This window comes from Daucus carota, chromosome 1 (assembly GCF_001625215.2).
Source record: "Daucus carota subsp. sativus chromosome 1, DH1 v3.0, whole genome shotgun sequence".
Classification (NCBI taxonomy): Eukaryota; Viridiplantae; Streptophyta; class Magnoliopsida; order Apiales; family Apiaceae; genus Daucus; species Daucus carota.
In genome coordinates this window covers 25,723,086-25,741,899 of record NC_030381.2, presented here as the reverse complement: position 1 = coordinate 25,741,899, position 18,814 = coordinate 25,723,086, and the positions used below count along the sequence as shown (strand labels likewise).

General features: G+C 34.9%; 2 protein-coding genes across 2 annotated transcripts; both read left to right on the top strand.

The window, feature by feature from the left end:
- Window positions 1–6,715: 6,715 nt before the first annotated feature.
- Window positions 6,716–12,645, top strand: LOC108227045 (protein FAR1-RELATED SEQUENCE 11). The gene is made up of 4 exons (XM_017402078.2): window positions 6,716–6,936; window positions 9,078–10,102; window positions 10,721–11,164; window positions 11,743–12,645. Exons 2-4 carry the CDS (start codon window positions 9,125–9,127, stop codon window positions 12,367–12,369), a joined length of 2,049 nt encoding a protein of 682 aa, XP_017257567.1. The 5' UTR covers window positions 6,716–6,936; window positions 9,078–9,124; the 3' UTR covers window positions 12,370–12,645.
- A 2,252-nt stretch (window positions 12,646–14,897) lies between these two features.
- On the top strand, window positions 14,898–17,657 carry LOC108211488 (uncharacterized). Its single transcript, XM_017383099.2, has 4 exons — window positions 14,898–15,101; window positions 16,385–16,450; window positions 17,107–17,211; window positions 17,285–17,657. The coding sequence occupies exons 2-4, from the start codon at window positions 16,406–16,408 to the stop codon at window positions 17,402–17,404; spliced, it is 270 nt and encodes an 89-aa protein (XP_017238588.1). The 5' UTR covers window positions 14,898–15,101; window positions 16,385–16,405; the 3' UTR covers window positions 17,405–17,657.
- Window positions 17,658–18,814: the final 1,157 nt, after the last annotated feature.

Here is an 18,814-nt window from a genome sequence, read left to right as displayed (position 1 = left end):
CATCTTCTTCTCATCAAACAACCTCTGCAATTCTTGAAGCTTTAACTTTCTAGCTTCATGTTCTGCCTTGAATTTCTGTACCCTTTCCAAGTGCTCAGGGTCAGCAAACTCTTCCTCAGGAAATAAAAAGCTCTCTTCAAAATGGTCTTCCTCTTCAGCTTGATGATAAGCAGCATCAAAGACATCATCATCTTCCATATCTTTAGGATAGTTGTCATAATTTACATTTATAAAGATATCATCAGAATCAGGCATCTTGTTTTTGCCTTTGGACTTGTCTTGTTCCTTATCAACTTCTAAGGTGTCCTTTCCAGCTTCATTCTCTTTGCTTTCTCCACCCTTATCATCTCCATCTTTGTCCTTATCCTGATCTTTCCCCCCCTTAGTTGAGGGATCCTCTCTAGTTGACTGCGCTGTAGACTTTGAAATCTTCAAATGTTGAATAACTTGAGCCATTGATTTCTCCAAGCTATCAAGCTTTGACATATAGAGCTCATTATTCTTGTCAATCCGAGAGTGAATACCCTTGACATGTTCACATACTTCCTCTCTCAGAGAAGTAGAGGGATGATCAGTAACCTTTTCTTGCAGAGTGACTAGCTCTCCACTCTTCAATTAGGCATTCTCAGCAGCAAGCTTTTCAAGTTCAGCTTTAAAATGGTCCAATTGTTCCTGTAACAAAACAGTGTCGGTGTGTGCACTCACCTCACGAACACTCAAATATTTATCATTATCCTCTCGTGCGTGTGTTTCGCTCGATGTTTGCCTAAGTTCCCTCGTGTTTCTCACACCGCCAGCTGTACCTGTATAAACTACCAAAGTTCCTTGAGATCGAACTAGTGGTAGTGAAGGAACTAATTGTCCTTCTGATGCCTGTGAAGGCAGATGTACTTGCAGGCTGCCAAGTAGATCTTAATCTAAAACGAAGAGTGATCAGAAAAGTTTTCATTTAACATGTTTTGAAAGTCTTTTCACTCATTAAGTGTAGTATCATATGTATCAGGTTGAGTGATTACTAGCGTGAGTGCTAGGGGTGTGCATGACTCTATACAGGGTACCGCGGTAGGACGACCAATTTCAATAAACGCATTCTGTTGAGAGAATGAATCTAAAGACTGTATATTTACCATTTCGTTGTCCAAATACTTTTGGGAAGAAATGGATGCGGCTGTAGTTGTCTCCGACTCATCCACCCTTTGCTTCTTTGATGGAAACATTGCTGCGGGTTGACTCAACAAACTACTCCCACTCCGTTTCCGGGCTACCTTCTTAACATCAAGTTTAGTAGTGTTGGTGGAAGTGTTTGATGAAGAATCAGTGGTTGAAATGAAGTCTTCAGTTGGGTTATGAACCTAGATGTTTTCAGGTTCAATGCTGGCAGGCTGGCACACAAAATTAATGTCACAACCATAATATGATATATCAATAGTAAAACTAGATGAAAATTTAGAAAGTACCTGAGCTACCTGTAAGTCCTTATGAAAGGCATGAAGCTTAGTGTTGATGGCAAAATCAGATGGAAGTGGTTGGGAGGTTGATTGTGTCTGAGGGATGAATTGTGTTTGGATATTTGAGGGTGTAGGTTCAGACTGTGATGGTAGGATGGAAGATTGTTGAACAGGGAAGAAGTTGTATTGTAGTGGTTCTCCGTCATGTGATGGTGAAGGATGATGTAAAGGTGATTGATATGGTGAATGATATGGTGATTGGTGAGGGGATTGGTGAGCAGAGTGGCTTGGTGATTGGTGATCTTGGATAAGTAGAAGTTGTTGTACGTGAGGTTGTTGTTGTGGTACTTGTTGTTGAGGTTGAGGTGGTGGAAGTGTTTGTTGCTCTTGTTTCTGTTGTTGAGGTTGATGTGGTGGAAGTGGTTCACCAGGTTGCAGTTGTTGTAGTGGTTGAGGAGGTTGAGCCACTTGTAGCTGATATGGTTAAAGCTGAGTATTGAACTGATCAATCATGAATGGAGTGACAATTAGAGGAACATGATCATGTTTCTTTGCCTTAGCAAGCCTGTTCATCAGCTTCGTACATGTCTTGGAGGTAAGAGCTATTGGGGAATTCATGTAGAAGATCTTGTCTTCCTGAGACATCTTGTCGTTTAAGAACAACATAAGGAATCTTGGATAAAAGCAGTCAACTTTGGCATTATGTTCCACAGTACGATTCTTTAAGGGACCCAGCTTCTTGATAATTTCCTTAAGAACCCGAAGTTGATAGGACGATTATAGGCACTACAGAATTCAAAGACCTGTAGGTGGGAAGATATATTACCAAAATTTCTCCGGTCAGTGGGAGCAAATACCTTCGCCAAGGTATCGAAGAACACATCCCACTCAGAACTAAGGTTACCCTTAGACATCTTAGAAAGATAGATTTCTCCTTGATCATTGATTGTCTGAAAGAATTGAATTATCTCTTCGTCAGACGGGACCTCAGCAAAGTTATTCCTCCGGAATCCAAGGATTCTGTTCACATCATCTGTAGTGATTGAGATTCGCTTGCCTCCATAAATGTCTCCAACGATCTTGTAATTATCCAAAGTAGTTGAATTGACTGCAGTGAAGTAAAAGTCATAAAAGGGTTGCACTTGAATATCTGTAGAGGCAGTAATGGCAGTGCTGACTAGACATTGTTCATTGAGAAAACGAATTCACGGCCTGAAGCGCTGTGAACAAGACTCGAGATCCAAGTATCCATAATAGTTCGTCTAAATTATATTGAATTGGCCATTCATTATTATAATTAAAAATTGAATTAAGCGACAATTTTTCAAATAAACTGATAATTCTCAAATTTCTCGCAAATTTCAAGTAATAATTAATTAAAAATTAATTAATTAATTAATAATTCGAATCATAAAAATAATATTGAATTAAAATTTTAATTAATTTATAGATGGCACAAATTCAATTTAACTCCAATAATCAACGTCCCAAACGCGGTCTTAAACTCAAACACCAATTAAACTCAAAAACCCAAATTCAAAATCAAGAACCCTAACTCCAATCATATCACTTCGGTTCCAACACACAAAACGCAAGCAGAGGATTCGATTCTTTAAACTAACACAGCAGAATAATCCTTTGAAAATCGAGTTCAAACCCAGCCGAGTAGTTCGAAATTCAGATGAAAACAAGCAGCAGTTCGGCTTATAATCGGACGAATCGAAAGTTACCAGCAAGCCAGAGTTTGAAAACGAACAACAAGTTTGTGAGAAAACTTGAAAAACGAGTGTCGAGTGTGTGTATATATGACTGCGTGTGTGTGTATCGCTCGTATAACGGAGAATATGAAGTTGAGCGGGCAAGACAAATAAATAAAATGTCTTTGGGTGTGTATAGGCAGTGAAGACAATCGTTTGTCCTGAGGTGGTATAAAAAATTATTTGGGACGACAAAGGAGGGGATTGTCGTACCAAACACTAGAGTCCAGAGGTGTGCGTGACTCGGGTAAGACAATAATTAGTATTGTCATACCGAGTCGAGTGTCTCAAACAGATGCGTGCCGCGTGTGTGAGATAGACTTGTCAAGACAATTAAAATAATTGTCTTGGCACTTGGTGTATAGGCGGCTGGGAAAGAATAATTAGTAGGGCAACACAATTTTAAAATTGTCTTGCCGAATGCTGTGACGTATAGAGATAGATGTGCACGTACAGCTCGCAAGTCAAGTGGTTTACTTGACTTGCCGAGCCAACTCAGCCACATAAACAAAAATAAAACCGAAAAAATAGGTTTTATATACACGATTTTTGATTTGTTTTTAAGATAAAATTAAAAATCCATAATAAATTATATATTACACAAATATTTTGTAAATTCCAACTTTAATTAACTATAAATTTTTATGCATTGAACTTTAGTTCAATAAAATGAATTAACTAAAATTCAAATATTTATGTTTAATTAATTTTGAAAAATTCAAAATAATTACAAATAATTATCTAAATGCCTAGAAAATAATACAGCAAAGTATGCAAGCACTTAGAAAATTACAGATGAATATACAAACATGAATAATTACACAAAATGTTATCAGATAATATACATGCTATCATATAAAAACTAATAATATATATATAATTACACAAAAAATTCACAAAAAATATATACAAACAAATAAAGCATATGAAAAATATATACAATGAGAACTATGTCATATTTAACATACCTAGCTCACAAACCAACTTAGAGAAAGTGGATTCATCAAGTGGTTTAGTGAAGATGTCATCAATTTGCTCGGTCCTGGGTACGAAATGTAACACCACTGTACCATTAATGACATGTTCTCGATTAAAATGATATCTGATATCAATGTTCTTGGTTCTTGAATGTTGAACCGGATTGTTGGAAATGGCTATGGAACTTGTATTGTCACAAAATATAGGAATTTTGTTTACTACAATACCATAATAATTTAGTTGATTCCTGATCCACAAGATCTGAGCACAACAGCTACCAGCATCTATATACTCAACTTCAGCAGTAGAAGTAGACACATAATGCTGCTTTTTGCTATACCAGGAAACCAATCGCCGTCCTAAAAATGACAGCTTCCAGACGTACTCTCTTCCTATCAATCCTGCATCTTGCATAATCAGAATCTGTATAGCCAGTTAAATCAAAACCAGTTTTCTTAAGGTACCAAATACCTAAACCAGGTGTACCCTTAAAATATCTAAAGATTCTTTTGACGGCTATAAGATGTGATTCCTTAGGATCAACTTGGAACCTAGTACACAAACAGGTTGCAAACATAATATCTGGTCTACTTGTAGTAAGATAGAGTAATGAGCCAATCATATCTCGATAGCTTGAGATATCAACTTTCTTACCAGATTTATCCTGGTCAAGCTTTGTGGTAGTGGACATGGGTGTCTTTGCCGGTGAAGAGTCTTCTAGATTGTACTTTCATTGAAGATCTCTGACATATTTAGATTGGAATATGAAAATGCCATCTTCCTTTTGGATTACTTGAAGACCAAGAAAGTAAGAAAGCTCACCCATCATACTCATCTCATAATTACTCTGCATTAACTTAGCAAAACTCTTGCACAAGCTATCATTAGTAGAACCAAATATAATATTATCAACATATATTTGAACAAATATCATATTATTGTCATGCAATTTGTAAAAGAGAGTTTTGTCTATGACACCTCTAGTGAAATTGTTTTCAATTAAAAACTCAGAGAGAGTGTCATACCAGGTTCTTGGTGACTGCTCGAGGCCATAAACAACTTTGAATAAGAAGTAAACAAAGTCAACAAATTCCGGATTTTCAAAGCCAGGGGGCTATTCAAGATATACTTCTTCTTCAAGCTTTACATTCAGAAATGCACTTTTCACATCCATTTGATAAACCTTGAAGTTGGAGTGTGCAGCAAATGCAAGAAAAATTCTGATGGCTTCAAGACGAGCAACTGGAGCATAGGTTTCATCGTAATCAATTCCCTCCTCTTGGGAATAACATTTTGCGACCAGTCTGGATTTGTTTCTCACAACAATGCCATCATCATCCAGCTTGTTCCGGTAGACCCATCTGGTTCCAATTACAGACTTACCCTTAGGCCTTGGAACCAGGGCCCAAACATCTTGTCTCTCAAATTGATTGAGTTCTTCTTGCATGGCAAGAACCCAATCAGGATCAGCAAGTGCTTCATCTATTTTCTTTGGTTATAATTGAAATAGAAAACCAGAAAATAAACATTCATTAGATGTAGCACTTCTAGTCTTTACACCAGCATCAGGGTAACCAATGATTAGTTCAAAGGGATGATCTCTGCTCCAGATCCTTTCCCTTGGAAGATGTGACCTTGATGATTCAACAATATTGTCAGTAAAATGAAGTGTATGACTAGTTGATCCAGCATTTTCCCCTGAGTTGTTGCTAGGTTGACTTGATGATCCACCACTGGCACTAGTGGAATCACCAGCATTTCCATCATTTTCTCCACCATTGTCTGGATCATTATCATCATTGTTGTCATCACTTGTTGCAGCCTCAGGTGGCATAAATGTTACATTGACACTTACTTTCACGGACAGAGTATCAATCACAAAAACTCTATAAGCTGAATTTGTGTAACCAACAAAGATGGCTTCATATGTCTTTGGTTCAAACTTACAAAATCCATCATTTTATGAAGTCCAAAAAAATCCATCAGTATTTAAATACGATCAGATTTTTATAAATTTTAGATAATCTCAATTGAATTTTATCGGATTTTTAAGCAAAATTTATAATCTTGATTGAATACGACCAGATTTTGTAACATCATATAAAATCGTAATTGAATAATTCAAGATTTTAATACATTTCTAAAATCCGAATTGAATACAACTGGATTTCATGAATGAAAAAATTCTTTAAAATCAACTGTGACAATATTTGTTTGGGTTCACTCGCAATTATAATAAGCGTATTTCCTATATGCACTTAAACCACTTAATTAAAATTAATTATTTTTCAGCCATGTCATTTAGAAAATATATTTGAACAAAATTTAAGGAACCTAGCATTACTTACGAATAAATTTTGTTTTATTAATTAATAAATTTATTAGTTTATAATCAAATTTATGTTTTTTTTTCACCTCAATTTTACGTGAAAAAAGTCGAAATGACATTTATTATTTTTTTTAAAGGAAAACGACATATACGTTGGTACAGAAGGAGTATTTTATATATTCATAATTTCATAAGACAAACTGAACGGGTGTTTTCGTGGTCGATCAAAGTCATAGCAGGCGTCGGATAAGCATATGCGCACGTTATAAAGAGCCAGGCCCCCATCACATCCCCTGCGCAAATTAGGGTTCTCCCCCCAAATCAATTGAATTTCTTGTCTCCTTTCCTTTCTCTTGCCCCCTATTTAATTCAACAATCTCTACAGCTACTTTTCAAATTTGCAGCCTACTGTTTAATTATTCTTGTAAGTTCTCATTAGCCCTTTTTTGCCCCCATCATTTCATCATGTTAATTTCAGTCTAGCTTATCAAGATTATGTGTATATATGTTTGTATATTTCAATTAAGGTTTGAGTTTTGTTTTTTAAGTATTTAGTGATGTTCTAATATGAGAAAGTATTGATTTTGGTGTTTAGAATGGTATTTTGGTTAAAATGTACATGGAATTTGAAGCAAATTTGAAAGATTCTTGATCATATTGTGGTAGGTTTTTTAGTTGATGGGGTTATGCATTTAGTGTATACGGGTTGTGGCTTTTTGAGCTGAATCTTTATTGTTAATGTGGTAGGTGACTAAGATATAGATTCCGGGTGATATCGGTTTCTTAGATTTTATGCTCAAGTTAGTATTTTTTGTGGTTATTAGGTATTTTGGCATATATTAAACTTTAGTGAAGCAATATCTAATGTAAGGATGAATTTTAGTGGAGAGCTTTAGTTTGAGTCGTTTATAATAAATCCTTAATCCTTAGGTAGAAATAAAATGTCTTTCTTTATGTATACTTTTTTAATAGATATATATACCTCACTACTAGCTCGGAGCTAGTTTATTGCCTTCTGAATTACAAAAATCTACAAGAGATGTAGCACCCTTGCTGTAAAACATTTGGTATATGTTATCTTAATATGTACATACAAGTCAGATATCTTTAACTTATAAGTGAATTTGATGTTTAGTATATTATAGTAATGAAATTATACATGAAATTAGAGGCAAATTGGGAAAAATCACGATCTTGTGCCAAATATCTTTCTTTGACTGGTTTGGCAAGTGAGATTATAAGTTATTTTCTTTATTTGGTTCATTTTTAAGTGACTGATGAGCTCGAGATAATATTTTCTGTGTGATTGCTTTAATTTGTATATATTACAACATTAAAATAAGCCTCAATGAGGCTCTATCCGATATCTAATTTACCATTTAATGAAGAGCTTCAGGTCGTATAGTAAGATAGGACTACTTGATTATAGCTAAAACGTCTTTCTTTAGAAATATAAATATAAAAATTTAGTATCTTGTCCAAAAGCTCCAATTAGCACACATAGTGTGTTTGGGCAACTTAGGCTTATGTTTGTCCTGAGGTATTAAGTTTGGGAGTTTACAATTATCCAATGAATAATTATAATATTTTGTTTCTTCTTATAACAAACTTTTTTGGGAATGTAGTTTAGGACAAAAGAATGACTTGTTGAAAAAATTAAATGGTACCTCCTTTAACAAAGCATTAGACATCATTATTTGGTAGCACACTCAGTCAATATATGCCTAGACGAGGTTTAAACCATCAACCTTACGTGAAAGGAGTGAAGGCAAGAGCTCTTTTGGTAGTATTTGAGGGTCTTATTATGATTTTGAATAGAACATACACAGGATCAACATTCTCTGTGATATGTATACATCTGATTAGGTCTACAAAGCCACTCTTGTGCTTTTTACATGACTAAAGTATCCTTGATCATTGCTTGACAGATAATTAAACAATTGAAGAACAATGAAATGTTAATATTTTGCTAGTTGGCAACTTTACAGATCTGCTCTTAATACTAGAAAAGAAAAAGTTGTGCTGGTGCTGCTATATGTAATAGTTTAACTATTTTATATTGTTTAAGATCTTTTTTTGCGTTATTTATTGTTCAATGATGGGATAAATTAAAATGGAGAAACTTTACATTTCCATATCTATCAAGTATCAGCAGGCTGCACCACAAAATTATGTATGATTTTTCTCACATAGATGGGTAAAGTTACTTGTACTAAATTGGATTATTAGGCTGAACATCACCACAAATGTTGAAATTGTTTTGCAATTGTAAATCAAATCATAGTACTCTTTACATTTAGGTTCTCTTGCTCCTCTTTATTAATACAGGGATGCTCCGTAGTCATGTTATTATACTTGTACCTACTGGACTGACATTGAGATTTCCTAGTTAGTCTGATTCAATCTTTAAAACAATTTCCTGACAAAAAATATTTAAAATAATCTAGGTGGCCAGTATGCCAACTGCTAGCATTATTATTAAATTGTCACAAGATTGGATGTACTGCATTTCCCCATGATAATTAACTTTAAAAATAAAATCTTGTTATTTGTTTTATGTGGCAGGTTATCGTATGGTTTGTGTTTGACCAGAAGTAGGATTTGAGGGGGCTATGATGTCTGAAGAGACTGAAAATATTATGGTCGTTTATGATGATCACTCTGAGCAAAGGTCTCTGTCATTGGATGATACAAGCAGCACTGAGGAATCACCAGATGAATCAAGATTCTCCTTGGAAACAAATGATGCAATTCCTTATATTGGGCAAAGATTTACCACTCACGATGCTGCCTATGACTTCTACAGTGAATTTGCCAAAAGAAACGGATTTTCTATTCGCCGTCATCGCACAGAAGGTAAAGATGGAGTAGGCAAAGGGCTAACGAGACGATACTTTGTTTGCCACCGTGCAGGCAATACTCCCGTCAAAGCCCTAACTGAAAATAAGCCTCAACGAAATCGCAAGTCCTCACGATGCAATTGCCAAGCATATATGCGGATAAGCAAGACAACTGAAATGGGAGCAGCAGAATGGCGAGTCACTGGATTTGGAAACAATCATAATCATGAACTTCTAGAAGCGAACCAAGTTCGTTTTCTTCCTGCATATCGAACCATCTCAGATACAGATAAGAGCAGGATTCTTATGTTTGCGAAAACTGGAATTTCAGTGCAACAGATGATGAGGCTCATGGAGCTAGAGAAATGCGTGGAACCTGGATATCTGCCCTTCACAGAGAAGGATGTTCGAAATCTGCTCCAGTCATTTAGGAAAGTAGATCCAGAGGACGAGAGCATAGATCTACTGAAAATGTGCAGAAACATTAAGGATAAAGATCCAAATTTTCAGTTTCAGTATACACTTGATTTAAACAATAGGCTGGAGAATATTGCCTGGTCATATGCCTCTTCAATCAGGTCATATGAGGTGTTCGGTGATGCAATTGTATTTGATACAACCCGCCGCTTAACTGCATTTGACATGCCCCTTGGAATATGGGTTGGAATGAATAACTATGGTATGCCTTGCTTCTTTGGTTGTGTTCTTCTAAGAGAGGAAAACTTGAGATCATTCTCCTGGGCTCTGAAGGTAAATCATGAAACAATCATAACTGTCCAAACTATTCAACTCTGCTTTCTTTTTAAACTTGTAAGAGAGAGCAAATAATGAAACAGATTCAGAATTTATGGTGAATAATGCTAATAGTCATTCAGTTATTTGCGGGTGGAATTATTAGTTCAATCTAATAACCAATTCGTTACAAATCATTAAATGTAGCTGTTGCAACATCTAGCAATTAGTTGCCTTTTGTAATGTGCATGTTCTTGTTCTTAGCTTTGGCATGCATTTTGTTGTTAGTTCTAGGCATTATATAATTTAAATGAATAAATAGTTCTGGGTGAAAGTAGCTATAACGTATTACTTCGCTGTCCTGAGATATACTAAAAGAATTTGTATGCCATTTTATTTGCTAGATTTCTGTATAGTAATGGCCTTCTGAACATTTAACATAATTTTTAATCAATTATTTTTTGTTTATTGTTGCTTCTTTCATATTCCTTGTACTTGGTTCAAGTGAGCATCTTTACGTTCCATATATGGGTAGTTACATGAGAAACATTTATGTTTGAATATATTATATGCATATAAAGGTGTAATCTGATTTACTTGTGACGTTAACTTTCTATTTCATTACATGTGTCAAAGGCATTCGCTGGTTTCATGAATGGTAAGGCTCCACAGACAATATTAACCGATCAAAATATGTGTCTGAAAGAAGCAATATCAATTGAGATGCCTACCACCAAGCATGCCCTTTGCATTTGGTTAATTGTGGCCAAGTTCCCGTCTTGGTTTAATGCTGTCCTGGGAGAACGCTACAATGAGTGGAAGGTTGAGTTTTATCGATTATTTAATATGGAGTCAATCGAGGAATTTGAACTTGGGTGGAGGGACATGGTCGCTTCCTTTGGACTTCATACTAACAGGCATATAGCAAGTTTGTTCGCATTAAGATCACATTGGGCATTGCCATACTTAAGAAGCTATTTCTTTGCTGGAATGACCACTGCTGGACACGCGAAGTCTATTAATGCTTTCATCCAACGGTTTCTCAGTGCACAAACAAGGCTTTCACATTTTGTGGAGCAAGTATGTTCTTTCTATTTTTATTTTCTATTTTTATTTTCTATTTTCTTATTCTTTATATGTTTGAATATTCCTTGACTTCTTATTTACTGCTTTCCATGGAGATATTCATATAGTCTTCCCTGTGTCTCGACAATGACTGGTTATAGACAAAAATAGGCAAAGTCATTAAATAGTAATTACTTTTAGGCATCTTAGTAATTGAATAGAAGTTCTAGAGTGGAAAAAGAATAGAAATCACAGGTTAAAATCTGTGGGGGGAGCAAGTTTCAGAAATAGAATTATTATAAAAATTGCAATTATCAATATGATCTTTAAAATTCTGAATTTTTTTAAAAATAAATTGCTGAAATTCCCATTTTGCGCCTCAATATTTAATGGGAAAAACATATTTAATAAAAAAATTAACGGAAGGGGTGCTAAATGACTGTGCGGGTGAATTATGGGATGCGATTTGCATTTTTTAAAGTTATGCTACACATTCATAAGGGGCAAAATGCAACTACCTCTTTAAATAATCTAATTTAAAACATGTTATTTAGAGTTATTACTTGATGCAACTAACATAGTTTTTGTAAAAGGTTGCCACTGCTGTGGATTTTAAAGATCAAGCAGGAGAACAACAAACAATGCAACAGAATATCCAAAACATATGCCTGAAAACTGGGGCTCCTATGGAATCGCATGCGGCCATAATATTGACCCCTTTTGCATTCTCTAAGCTTCAAGAACAACTTGTCTTGGCTGCCCATTATGCATCATTTCAGATGGATGAAGTTTTTCTTGTTAGGCACCACACAAAGCTTGAAGGAGGACGGAGTGTTTATTGGTCTCCACAGGAAGGAATAATTAGTTGCAGTTGCCATCAGTTTGAGTTTTCCGGAATACTTTGTCGGCATGCCCTGCGAGTTCTCTCTACTGGAAATTGCTTTCAAATCCCAGAGAGGTACCTTCCTCTCCGATGGCGTAGAATTAGCACTCCATCTGCCAAGCTCCTCCATACTAGTTCAAGCGATCATGCTGAACGAGTGCAGTTATTACAGAATATGGTGTCAACTCTTATCACAGAATCTGCCAAGTCAAAAGATCGTCTTAATATTGCAACTGACCAAGTTTCAATGCTTCTGTCTCGGATTAAAGAGCATCCTGTACCCTCATCAGGCACGAGAGAAATTGCTTCTTATAAAAGGAATCTTGATTACAGGTGATACACCATAGAACCATACCAAGATTTTGTTGTAGAAAGCAGTGATTAACATTTAAACCACAAGGATTTAGTGCTTCACATATGGAATGATACCTCTCTTTCTTAAAGAGTTGTAGATGCCTTGTTGCTGATACTCTGTGCTTGACATTTTTGTAATTACAGACTGACAGTTGGTTTTACTTGTGAGGTACTATAACTTATACTAACATATCTATTAAAGTGGAGTATGTGCAAGTTCATATTTTTATGTGTAAAATTTTAGACCTTTAGAACTAAAGCACAACAATTGCAATGAATGCCTTCATACACATTCTTCCTCACTTGAAATGGTAAACACGGATGTATACCTATTTTAAAATTCTCATAAAATATAATTTTATAAATTACTTTAAAAAAATTTCATTATTATCCTCTGTTGTAAAAGTCGGTGATTAATCATGATTAGTCACCGATTAATCTTTGTTCCGTAACTCGCCGAACTGATTAAATCTCCGATTAATCACCGATTAATATCCGATCAATTCAATTAATTTCCGATTAATCCTTGTTCGATGACTTTACCGATTAAGTCCGATTTCCGTTTTTTACAACACTGTTATTATCAATCAAATGATCACTATATTTTATAAGATTTTAAAATAAGAGTTTTTCCATAAATACTCAAGTTTAAAATTATTTTTGCAATTATGCAACTCGTTGCAACTACAGGCAACCATACTTGCAACTAGATGCAATCATATTTGCAACCACTGTGGGGCTAATTAACAAAAATTGCATCTAGTTGCAGATCGCATTTTTGCAAATATTTTTTTAAAAAGTTAGTATTTTTGCAATTTTTTTAAGAATATGGTAAAATCGCAACAAAAGTTAGAAAAAATAATATTTTTTGATATATATATGGATTTCAAGGATGAGGTCGAAAATGACATTTGAGAACTGGAACTTGAAATCAGGAGTTGCAGTTGCATATGAGGTTGCATTCAGTTGCATATGGTTGAATGCAATCTCATATGCAACTGAAAACTGTAAGTTACCATTGATGTATGGGTGCCCCTGGCGGGGTCATTAGATCAAAATAGAATCAACTGAATGCAACCTTATAAGCAACTGAATTTTTTAGGGTGGGGTGATATTGGGGTGGATTTGGGTTGCAGGCCCCGCAGGGGCAATATTCAACTGAATATGCAATCTCATAAGCAACTAAATGCAACTGAAAACTGTAAATTACAACTGATGTATGGGTGCCCCTGGCGGGGCCATTAGATCAAAATAGAATCAACTGAATGCAACCAAATGCAACTAAATGTCTGATTTCAAGTTCCAGTCTCCAAATGTCATTTTCGACCAGATTTTCAGAATATATATATATATATATATATATATATATATATATATATATATATATATATATATATATATATATATATATATATATATGGATTCCAAGGATGAGGTCGAAAATGACATTTGAAAAGTGGAACTTGAAATCAGGCATTCAGTTGCATATGAGGTTGCATTTAGTTGCAGGGGGGAGGGGGTGGTATTTTTGCAATTTAGAAACTTAGTTTAGTAAATATGCAATTAATTTAGGAAGATGGTATTTTTGCAAATAAGATCCTAAAAAGTAGTATATTTGATAAAAAGTTAGAAAAACATGTCAAGTTATATAAAAAAAGGTATTTTTTTGAAGTAAATTTAAAAAAGGTTTTTATTTAAAAATAATGAGGACAGGAGGAAGTTTTATTTTTGGAAAGGAGTAGCCGAGTAGTGGATTAAATTGGGGCTACACATTAGACTATTGTAAATATGTGTCATCCCTAGGGGTGAACATAACCCGATCAAACCGCTCAAACCGAACCAAACCAACCTTATTTTAGGCCGATTAAACCGACCCAATCAAAACCGAAACTTGAATGGTTCGAATTTTAAAAAACCCGATTAAATTGGGTTGGGTTAGAGTTTGGCAAATTTTAACCCTAAACCAACCCGACCCAACCCGATAATAATTAAAAGCCAATTAAGTAAAATATTCAACTTGTACTTATATAATAGCATTGCAGTTTTGTCAGAATTTAACTTGAATTGGTTTATAATAGCATGTGTATTCGTATTTGTGTGAGTTCACATTTTACACTCCTAGTCCTAGTGTGCCTCAAAATTTTATTTTGGTAACCATCAGTAAGTATATGACTAAAATTCTTAGTCTCTCATGCTTCAGTGTTCAACTTGTATCTGAGCAAACTGCCTGGCCTTTTAATTTTTTTCATCTTCAATTTTTCATATAGTTTTATATCAGTGATCACTATCAGGTGTTAGTCCCAGTTGTATATGGTGATGCATTCTTCGACTAACCAACTGCAGATACCTGAAAATTATTTTAGCAACTGAATAATAATAGACTACGGATCATATTTCAACCCAACCCAAACCGACCCAAACCAACCCGAACTATAAATTGTAGGGTTGGGTTAGCCATATATTTTTAGATGATTGGGTTAAATTTTTTATAAACCGATTAAATTGGGTTGGGTCATTTTTTACCTCCAACCCGACCGACCCAACCCGTGTTCACCCCTAGTCATCCCCGTGTCCGGTGAATCGATTTAGCTGGTGACTAGGGCATATACATACATCTATACATACAATCAGCTTCCTGCCTCCGATTTGGGTTGAGAAACTCGACATCAGTCTATAGGCTTCGTTTGTTCGGGGAAGGAATTGGTTGTGACCAAGGTAATTGTTATTTTCTAACTTTGTTATGTTTGTTGTGTGTAATCTGAAATTGCTTCGAATTTTGATGCATTTCACTTTTAAGGTAGTAGTTCTGGTGCTTTTTTAGTTTCGCTTGCGGTTTGTTTGCACCTGCCATCTCTATAGTTTGTTTTCGCAGCAAAGAAATCAGAAGGTTAGGCTTTGCTCGGATAAGTAAGCATAGACTAGTAAGTGTAATTAAGGCATATGTTTAAGAAAGGGTGGTGAATGATTAAGCATCAATCACTAATGCGAGGAAGTAGTGATTTTATACTGAAATATCAGAGTGTAATATAGATGATGATCCAGTAAAATACCTATTATAATTGATGGGTGGTTGGAAGAGAAGAACATAATTCTGTAATAAACCGTCATGGGAGTAATAAGAAAAAGAATTAGCCAAGGTCTTTGCGCAAGTGATCTGAACTTTTTCAGCCTTTTCTATAATTACCTGCACATAAAACTTCAACTTGATATAAAAAAAAGAGACCAATTGCAAATGAACCATTACTAATATAAATGCAGGCCTCTTCTTACAGTTAATTGTTCAAGATGTTTTTCTCTGATAATGGTAACTTTTGCTTCCCTCTGTACCTTAATTTGAATGTGGGGATTTAGTAATTATGATATAATTGTATTGCGAGTAGTCTAATTTTGTTCGTGAGTAGTACATTTTCAAATGCATTTATCTTTCTTAAATGCTTGCTCTCTTCCTCAGTGCATTGGTGTATAATTACATATGTGGTGGATTAGCTGAGGTTCTGAAAGCATATTAGGTATAAGTTTTTTAGTAGATTGGTCGTGCATTGATCTGGCTGAGCACTTCCTGCAGGCCAAGAGCATTACTTGATACAATTTCACTCGATCAACTTTGATAGAAAACTCCACAAATATTAGTAAAAACACACTTACATGAATTTACGACGCCATTACATAGCCGCAGATTCAGCAGGGAATCCATGGCCTCGATTAAATTGGTGGGTTTTTGAAATCAGAGGCTAAATGATATGATTCTGATGTGTTAGTAGAATTTAAGTTGATTCGTAATAAATTTGATAAATTATGAAAGTGTGTGTGATGATTTCGAGAAATTGGTACAGTTTAGGATTGTACGTGGTGAATTTTTGTTATTTTCACAAGGGGAAAGAAATTATAGAGATATTGATGTTTTCGTATTTTGGTTTATCAGTTTAGGTATGAAGTTGTATATTTTTGTACTTTGTTTTGTTCATTGTTTGAAATTTTGGACGTCTTACTTGTTGCAGTTTTTAACAAGGGTTTACAGGATGCATCCTCCGTTAACTTTGCACAGACACCCAATGTGTGCTGAAGTAAGTTTCTTTTTTCTATTACTATTTTTGTCTTTTTGGTTGTTGCGTTATGATGAATTAGCAGGCATGAAATGGTTTCTTAAATGCCATCGACGTTTGTAAGTGTATTACTGGACATGTTTGCTTCTTTTTAACTTGCGAGCCATAGCGTAAAATCCATTCTAAACTATAGATATGTTGTGAATTATTGGAATGGAAGAAACTTGTGTACTTTTAATCATGCCCGACTTGTTTTTACTTTTTAAAGTAATTTTGAACTGTTTTAAAAAATCTTATGCTGATGCAAGTTATTTTTTAGTTCCACACAACAGATTAACTTCTTTAACTAGAGTACTCTATATATAGTTTTTGACATTCACAAATTTGGAATTCCTACATTAAACAGACATGTTGAAGTAGGTTATCGATGCATATTGATTTTTATTCGAGACCTACTTTTGGATCTTCAGATTTGGTTGGACCATTACATTCTGTAATTTTGTCCATTGTTATATTCAAAGTTACCTATCTTAATGTTAAAGATACCTGGTATTGTCGTTTAACTTCGTGATGGTTCTCACTACAGTTCTAATGCGCATATCACCATGCATCGTTTTACAAAATAGTAATATTTAGTGCTTTTAAGTTGTGATATTATTGGTTGATTCTATATATAGATCATTGAGCAGTTCCAAAAGTGTCACGTAGACCATCCCCTCGGAAAATTCTTTGGTGAATGCACTGATCTCAAGATAAAGCTTGATCGATGTTTTCGAGAGGAAGTAAGATCTCTTTATTATGTGATTTTCATTTGATTCCAGTGTTATCACAAAACTCACATAAATTCATTTGCAGAAAGCATTGAAGCGAAAGGCCAATTTTGAGGAGAGTAAAAAACTGAAGGAGAGGCTACGTGCTCACAGGAAAGAAAGACTCGACGCCAGCCTCGAAGACAAGAACCTCGCGCAAGCTTAGTGGCGGTATTGAAATACACCCACATATCTGGAGGTTTAATTATTCAAAAATGAAATGCAACCTCTTAATACGGGACAAATAATTTGTGAGAGCATGCATAGTTATCATTTGTGTTCACCTGGCTTGTGCCAACATTCTTTGAATTTTATTGTTATAAAGCATAATGTAACTGCTGTAAGCACTTCAATGCTCAATTACAATGTAGTTCTGCCATGAATGATTAATGAATAATTGAATACCTATTATATGTAAATTTGGAATACGTCTGTATCAAAGCACAGAAGTTAAGATTTATTCTTTCCGTGTTTACTATCGTATTGAGATGATATTGACATACTTTCATTTTGACAGACATTTCAGTCAAGCTATATGCTTGTATAATTGTCTTATGAGTTCTGAAAGATATGGTTTGTAGTATTGGTTCTCAACTAGAAGAATTAAAATTATATTAAGCTAGCAATCACTCCCACAAATTTGAATATAGAATGTCTCATCTCCTTTTTGGCATGCCAATCTTAGTGTGGAGAACTTGCAGTCACACTCTAATTTTTCATTTCTATATGGCTCTTTTAAGTAATGGTCTATTACAAAAATATAAATGCCAGAACATTGGCACCAACATTTTTTTATCCACACTTCTTGCATCGCTATTTATTTGCATTTAAATGGTCTATATAATTCTTCTTCTCCGTCAGAGTCTTAGTTCACTGTATCTAAGAAATTGCAAAAGTTTGAAAAAGCTACCAGAAAGTATAAGTAAGCTGCGATTCCTTAGATATCTATATCTCTCTAGTTGTACAGAACTGGCTGAAATTTCTCAGAGTCGATTGATTTTCCTGAGAGACTCTCTTCACTGTATATAAGAGATTGTAAAAGTTTGACAAAGCTGCCAGAAAGTAAAAATAAGCTGATATATCTTCAAGAACTGAATCTCTCTGGTTGCTTCAGCCTATTTGATGTCCCAAATTTATTCTTTGTGCAAATGCCAAACCTTAGGGTTCTAGATTTGTCGAGCACAAGTATAAAAACTTCGCCACTTTCTGTTTCCAATTTGATCAAACTTAGAGAACTCCTTTTGCGAAATTGTGAACTTCTGATGGAGCTACCCCATGAAATTGGTGCCCTTGGGAATCTCAAGGTATTAGATTTAGAAGGAACTTATCTTGCTTGTTTGCCAAAGGAAGTTGGAGAGCTTAATAAGTTAAGGTGTTTGAAGGATTCACTGTATGATGCTGTGAGCTACAGAAAAAGCAAGAGAAGAGTTAATATAATTCCCAGGACAATATTAGCAAAGTTTACTCAGTTAGTATCCATAATACTTATTGAACATAAAATTTAGTATTTTATTTAATTTAATCCGAATTCAACATCAATCTCAAATCTAATTAATACCTATCCTCTATTCACACT

Bases quoted from the DNA above. Each gene is read 5' to 3' on its own strand.
- LOC108227045 (XM_017402078.2), top strand. From the start codon at position 9,125: ATGATGTCTGAAGAGACTGAAAATATTATGGTCGTTTATGATGATCAC. The intron at 10,103-10,720 runs GTAAATCATGAA...CATGTGTCAAAG, and splicing joins CATTCTCCTGGGCTCTGAAG to GCATTCGCTGGTTTCATGAA. The intron at 11,165-11,742 runs GTATGTTCTTTC...TTTTTGTAAAAG, and splicing joins TTTCACATTTTGTGGAGCAA to GTTGCCACTGCTGTGGATTT.
- LOC108211488 (XM_017383099.2), top strand. From the start codon at position 16,406: ATGCATCCTCCGTTAACTTTGCACAGACACCCAATGTGTGCTGAA. The intron at 16,451-17,106 runs GTAAGTTTCTTT...TTCTATATATAG, and splicing joins GACACCCAATGTGTGCTGAA to ATCATTGAGCAGTTCCAAAA. The intron at 17,212-17,284 runs GTAAGATCTCTT...ATTCATTTGCAG, and splicing joins ATCGATGTTTTCGAGAGGAA to AAAGCATTGAAGCGAAAGGC.